Consider the following 7290-nt stretch of genomic DNA (forward strand, 5'->3'; position numbering starts at 1 on the left):
GGGCGGGGTGGGGGAGGCACTGCGGAGTGGTGGGGGCTGCCCGAGGGCCTGGGAGAGGGTCCGGCCCACGCTGCGCCTGGGCTGGGACTCGAGATAACACAATTTTTGCACATGTGGATCTGATTTATTTCACTTACCCCCAACATAGTCTCTAGCTGTATCCATTTATCTACAAAACCCTTGAATTTATCTTTTTTATAGATAATACTGAATAATACTCCATTTTACAAAATACATCTTTTTTATCCACTCCTCAGTTGATGGGTATTTGGGTTCTTTTCAAGATTTAGCTATGACAAAGTGTGCTGCTATAAACATGGGTGTACATATATTGCTATGGTATGATGATTTCAGTTCTTTTGGAAAAATACTTAGGTGGGGAATATCTGGCTTGAATGTGACCTCCAAAGGTAGCTTTCTGAGGCATCTCCATATTGATTTCCATAATGATTGTACCAGCCTGCATTCCCACCAAGAGTGGAGAAGTGTTCTTTTTTTCCCCACAGCCTCTCCACCATTTGCTATTGGTCAACTTCTTGATAGCCATTCTTTCTGATGGAAGATGGTATCTCAGCATTGCTTTAACTTGTGTTTCTTGACTGACCAGTGATGTTGAACATTTTTCCATATGCTTATTTGTCATTTGTATCTCTTCATTTGTGATATGTATATTCATCTCAGATGCCCATTCTGTACTGGGACTTTGAATGTTTGAGGCTCCATTTTCTAAAAATTTTTATATGTTCTAGATAGGAGTCCTTTCTGTGAAGAATAGTTTGCTATAAGTTTTCCTAGTTCAAGGAATTCCTTTTTATTCTGTTGGTTGCCTCTTTTGATGTGCAGAAACTTTTCCAAAAGATGAGATCTCAATTGTTGATTCTTTGTAGTATTTCCCATGCAGTTTGATTCTTGTTCATGAACTCTTTACCTGCCTCTATGTCCTTAAGGTTTCTACTTACTTTCTCTTCCAGAAGATTTAGTGTTTCAGTTTTTATTTTTTAATTTTTTTCCATAATTTTATTGAGAAACAAATAGCAATGAGACAGTTTCAAATCAAATTGGTAGGACAGTTTCAATAATTAACACATTGTGTACATTCTTCCTAGTGGTTAATTGCTGTACAAGATGTGGACTTAATATCCCAATTACAAACACCATTAGAACAAATCCCTCTATTCATTAAGAGAATGTAACTATATATCTATCTTAACCACTTTGAATACACAGACACCAAATAGACATTCATCTGTATCCCCTTTTTTATTAAGTTCCATCATTTAAATATTATAGATGTGTAAACTCAGCAAAATATTCTAAAAGAATTCAGTAGTCCATAATAGTATTGGGTCTTCTGCTTCACTGGCAATGTCAGAAATTGTTGATCTGAGTCCCCTACAGCTCAGCATAACACCATGGCTTTACTTCTTATACTTTGTTTTTATACTTTACTGTTGGATGGTTAAGACCAAGGTAAAGCAGAACCTATGCAACAAGAGTTGTAGCTTTTGGGTCTGATAAGGTCAGTGAAATCCCCTCAGGATTTATGCTGAGATCCTGTACCTCAGATTGTAGAACCTTTGTCAGTGTCAGCCATGTGGATGAGTCATGGCCATTGCTTGGCCAATGTGTTCTCTGTGAAAGCCTGAGAGAATGTTTTCAGTTTTAATATTTAAATCTTTGAGCCATTTGACTGTAGTTTTGTGCATGGTGATGAGCATGGATATGATTATTGTATACAGCGTATTATTGGATCTTGTTTCTTGATCCATTCTGCCAGTCTGTTTCTTTTGATTGTAGAATTGTGTCCATTTACATTGATAGTTATAACTGATGTATGTGTGTATTGTCTTATCTTTGTCATGATATTTTTCTGTTGTTGGTTCCCACCTTTCTCTTCTGTTTGTTTTACCTGCCAGGTTGTTTCAATTTTGTCTCTGCTTATAATACATTTCAGCACTCTTTCTAGGGTTGGTTTGGTGGTTAAGAATTCTTTCAGCTGCTTTTTGTAGTGGAAATATCTTTATTCTCCATTAGTTTTGAAGGATAGCTTTTTAGTGTATATCAGTCTGGGTTGGAAGTTGTTTTCTTTCACAACTTAAAGTACTTCACTCCAAGTTCTTCTTAACTTGAAGGTTTATGTTGAAAAGTCAACCGTGATTCAAATGGGTTTTCCTTTATAGATAATCTAGTTCTTTTCCTTAGTTGCTTTTAATATTTTCTTATTGTGCTGAATTTTTGAAATATTGAATATTATACATCTTGGTATAGTTTTACTTCAGTCATGGCTCTTTCATGTTCTATGTGCTTTATTTATTTGTACGTCAAATTATTCATTCATACTCGGGAAGTTTTTCCAGTATTTCTGTTAAGAGTTTTTTCTTGCTTTTTTTTCTTGCCATATCCTACTTTCTCATTTACCCCAGTCTACCTTGTTATTGTTTTTTTACTTCATCTTGTAGCTGTTGGATAGATTTTTCACTGTCTCTTGCTATTTTAAAAATACCTTTCTTTTCATAATCACTAGCTGCAATTTTGTCTTCAAGATCTGATACGTTGTTCTCTCCTTTAATCTGTTGCATATACTTTAAATAAAGGTTCAAATTCAGCGATTTTTGTTTGCGTTTGTTACATGGATTCCATTTATTTCTGTGTTGGGCAGTTTTAGTTTCTATCATTTTTCTAAGCTCATGTATTTTTATCTGTGCCTGACTTAATATCTCTAATATACATATGTAAGATTTTAAGCAACATTTGTTTCTGTACTTCAGAGATTACTTTCTTTGTAGCTCTTTGCTCTTGTTTGTTTCACGTCTGGTGTTATCATTTCAATAATTTCGAGTATCTGACTTCCATTTTGTCTATCTTATTGTGTTCCGGGCTTGTCTTGGGTAAGCTAGGGTCTGGGGTTGCATTTTGCTTCTGCATGTGGTCATATTTTATTTTCTCCTTTCAATTTTATTGTTTTATATGTTGATTCTTTCCCATTTCTTATGTTAGATAGCTTTATCATTAGTACTCAGGATTTCCTAGGAGATGTCTGTTTTTCAAGGTTGTTCTCTACATGCAGGTTATTTTTTACAGTTATCCCAAGAATCTACCTTCCCAGTTTGTACACTTTACTTTAGCCAAAACACCAAGAAGCAATCTCAAATTATAAAGGATGCAAAGTTATTATTTGGCTCAGTATCCAATCCTTTGTTACTGGGTTGTGGCAGTGATTATGATCCCATATAATAACAGCATTATCATACAGAGGAGAAGAGTTGGTTATAACATGTATGATGTTCTGCCTAAAACAGTACATTTAGTAATAACAATGATTTCAATATAGCTTAATTACTGACAAACTATGATGACCATTAACCTACTACCACCAACTATAGGACTATATTCTTTCAGCTACATCTTTTCCAAGCTTTTCTTAACTTGAAGGTTTATGTTGAAAAGTCAACCGTGATTCTAATGGGTTTTCCTTTATAGGTAATCTATTTCATTTCTTTTGTTGCTTTTAATATTTTGTTATTGTGCTGAATTTTTGAAATGTTGAATATTATACATCTTGGTGTAGTTTTATTTCAGTCATGGCTGTTTCATATTCTATGTGCTTCATTTATTTGTATGTCAAATTATTCATAGATTATCTATAAGAGAAAACCCATTAGAATCACGGTTGACTTTTCAACATAAACCTTCAAGTTAAGAAGAGCTTGGAGTGAAGTATTTTAAGTTGTGAAAGAAAACAACTTCCAACCCAGACTGATATACACTAAAAAGCTTTCTTTCAAAAACTAATGTAGAATGAAGATATTTCCACGACAAAAAGCAGCGGAAAGAATATAGTTATGTAACAAAATAAAAAATATACCATGTAGTTGTATGTGTTTTTCCACTTAGTGGGATGGTTATACCCTTGTGCACAGGGTGGGGGGGTGAGCATGTGTAGGGGACAGGATAGAGTAATGAATGAAGTCAAATATAGTCTAGTGAAAGCTGGAGCTAAAAGAGTGATCACCTGAGTTTTGGGAAAACGGTGGAACAAGGAAAGAAAGAATGAAATGAGATGTGAAGGTGTAGTTAAAATAGAAAGAGATGACATTTGCTCACTTGAAAGTTTAAATTTAAAAAGTAGTTGACAGAAGAAAGAGGATGATTAGAAGAAAATGAGGGGCTGGGGAGATGGCTCAGTGGAATAAGCGCTTCTCTAGCAAGCTCAAGGGCCTGAGTTCAATCCCTGGTTCCACCAAAAAAAAAAAAAAGAAGAGGAAGAAAATGATAGGCAAGAAACTGAAACAGTAAAAAAGTAAAGAAAAGAGAAAAAAACTAGAAAAGAAAAGAAGGAAAAAAGTAAACCTAAGAGAAAAGAAATAATCTATTGTAAGCTATTTTTTTTTTATTCTCTTAAAAACTTCCAAGATCTGGCCAGGTAGCTCAGTGGATTAACATGCCTGCTTAGGCAGATGCAAGGATTGGGATTCAATCTCTGGTGTTCTATCCTGGCCCCAGCCCAGGGTCCAGTGAGACAGTGATTAAGACTGGGCGTGGTGATGTTCACCTGTAACCCCAGTGCTTGGGAGGCTGAAAACAGGAGGATCACTGCAAGTCTGACTTGTGTAGTGAGACCCTGTACTAAATACACAAAGAAAAAAAATCGAAAAAAAATTCCAAAACAAAATAATCACAAAATATAAGACAAAAAAGATGACCTTCCATCAGACAGGAAAAGGATAGCCAATCAGACAAACAAGGGAGAATAAAAGTAGTAAAATGCCTCTGGTATTTATAGTTCTGTCATAATATCTATATTGGATCCCAGTAATGTGCTGTGTACTCCAGTAAAGTTTGCCATGGGAATTGTGCTGGGTATGGAGCTGATCTTGGCTCTAGATATGGGGACTGGGTTTGCTTTTCTGTTAGTGAAGCTCTTCAGAGCCCAGCTGCTGTCTCCTCACAACTGTTTCAGACACGTCCACATTGCTGATTTCTCTGCTTAGTCCATGTGCCTGGCACTGGCTGTGCTTGGTCTCCTTAGTTCTGATTGCCCACAAGAAGTGTGTATCTACCTGAACACCAAGAGTCTGGCCTCTCCTGCATCTCTGAAAACCCAGATTTTAAACTGGATCCAAATTTGCAACAATCTATCCTGACTGACTGATTTTATAGATGTCTTTCTTCTTATATCTTCTGGATGTACTTGAAAACTTTCAATTTACCGATTGCCTGAAACAGTGTGCCCACTTTTGTGAAGAAGATGAGGAACACAGATTTCCTTTCATTTTCAAATATTCAGCTCTTGTTGGCATCTACAAAGCAGTTGTAGGTTATAATTTCTCAGGAAGGCAGATATACTAATGTTTACTACTGATTTAAATTCTTCTGGTTCTCAGGTAGAGACCATTGGAGATGCCTACATGGTAGCCTCAGGCCTCCCAAAGAGGAATGGCAGTAGGCATGCAACTGAGATTGCAAATATGTTCTTGGATATCCTGAGCTCTGTGGGCACCTTTAAAATGCGGCATATGCCAGAGGTGCCAGTCCGAATTGGAATGGGCCTGCACTCAGGTAAGAATGCCAATTTAAAGTAAGATAAAATATTCCTATGTACTGGAAGGAAGACTGTAAACAAAGTAAGAAGTGATACATCTCCCTTGATTCTTGGCAGCTGGATTAGCAGGTGTCTAGGGCTATATATTCCCTTAAGGCTGCTCAAGTTTACCCTCTTCCTGGCATCTTCTCCAACAAAGTGGACAGCACTACTTGTTCAAGGTCTCAAATTCTTTCAGCCTATCGATCTGAGTTATAACCAATATTTCCATGTTTTATCATGTAATAAGGTCACCAGTTATATGTTGTACTTAGTCCAATTTAATTAATTAATATCTGAGCTCCTGAAATATTTTTCTCCCACACTGATCCCCTTTTGCTTGAATAACTTCAAGCTCTCCCCTTCATTGTGTCTTTCCCATATGACTTCACAAATTCACAGGTATCTTGACAGACATCTCACTTGACATCATAGACAGGGCCCCTACTAGCCTTTCTAGCGGGTTTCCAGATTGTTCACCTCTTTCTCTTTGCTTTGATTTTCTAAACTGTTTTTCTTCCCTTTCCTTTTCATCTCATTTACATTAAACTTCTTAAAATAATGAATAATACTCACCGTGCTATATTAATGTACTGTGGATTTCCTTTATAGTGTCTTAGCAATCTGCCTTCAGTCCTCAGTCCTGGCCTGCAATTACTTTTTTGTAGCATTGGTTATTCATGACAGTCTTCCTACAACTTTACTCTCCACTCTCCAAATGCCACTTCTTTGCTTCAGCTACTGGTTCTCTCAGCTCTTCCTGTCATCTACAATTTTCTGAAGAGGTTTTAGTCTTTATGTTTTAACTTGAATCCAACCAGGAAGTCAAGATTTTATTTTCTACCATCTTATCCTAGATTTTAATTTCTTCCACTGTCTGATAATTCCTTTTGCCTCTCTCTGTCCCTTAATTATTGGTATTTGCTAGGATCCTGCTTTGATCCACTGTTTATGCCACACATACCATTCTGGGTGATCTCATTCTTGGCCATTGAACTACAAATTGAATGTCGATGGTTCTTAACTCCGTGGCTTCAGGATAGTTTTCTCCCTTTAAACCTCAGTCTTGTGCATCAAACTTTGTTCTAAATTTTCCATCTTAATATTCTGCATGGGCCTTGAACTAAAAAAAAATCCAAAATATAATTACTTTACTGATGCACAAACTTCCTATTCAGGAAACTATATTTTTTATTTCAGTTAGTGTTACTACCATTGACTCAATTATGTAAGTTAGTGTTTAGTCATTTTTTACTCCTCTCTCTGACTTTCAACTCAATAATAAGTCTTCAACATTTTAACTTTCTTTTTGTTTTCTTGTTTGTTTGTTTGTTTTATTGGCTGGCTCAGCAAGCCCTCAGGCTGGGGCTGGTGTAGTACATAGTGCTAGGGATTGAACTGCAGTCCCCTGCACCTGCCTAAGCTTGCCTAAACAGGTGCTTTAGACCACTGAGCTATCTCACCGACCTCATTTTGCCTTTTAAAATATTTCTAGAATCTATCTTGTCTCTTGTATCTCCTTAACTTTCATCACCCAAGTCTAGACCACCAGCATCCCTGGTCTGGATCATCTCATTTTATTTTTGCTCTTGACCTATTTCCATCCATGTTTTTCAGAGAACTCTCTCTCTCTCTCTCTCTCTCTCTCTCTCTCTCTCTCTCTCTCTCTCTCTCTCTCTCTCTTTCTAGGTTCACTTAAACTTGCAAAA

The 7290-nt window shown here is 36.6% G+C and overlaps 1 protein-coding gene across 1 annotated transcript in view; it reads left to right on the forward strand.

Moving 5' to 3' along the window:
• Window positions 1–7290, forward strand: part of Gucy2f (guanylate cyclase 2F, retinal) — a 142918-nt gene that overhangs the window by 124636 nt on the left and 10992 nt on the right. Inside the window, exon 15 of the mRNA XM_004640047.1 lies at window positions 5385–5559. Within this exon, the coding sequence (XP_004640104.1) occupies window positions 5385–5559 (175 nt within the window). The remainder of the gene's footprint in view (window positions 1–5384; window positions 5560–7290) is intronic.

This window comes from Octodon degus, unplaced genomic scaffold (genome assembly GCF_000260255.1).
Source record: "Octodon degus isolate 3935 unplaced genomic scaffold, OctDeg1.0 scaffold00117, whole genome shotgun sequence".
Lineage (NCBI taxonomy): Eukaryota > Metazoa > Chordata > Mammalia > Rodentia > Octodontidae > Octodon > Octodon degus.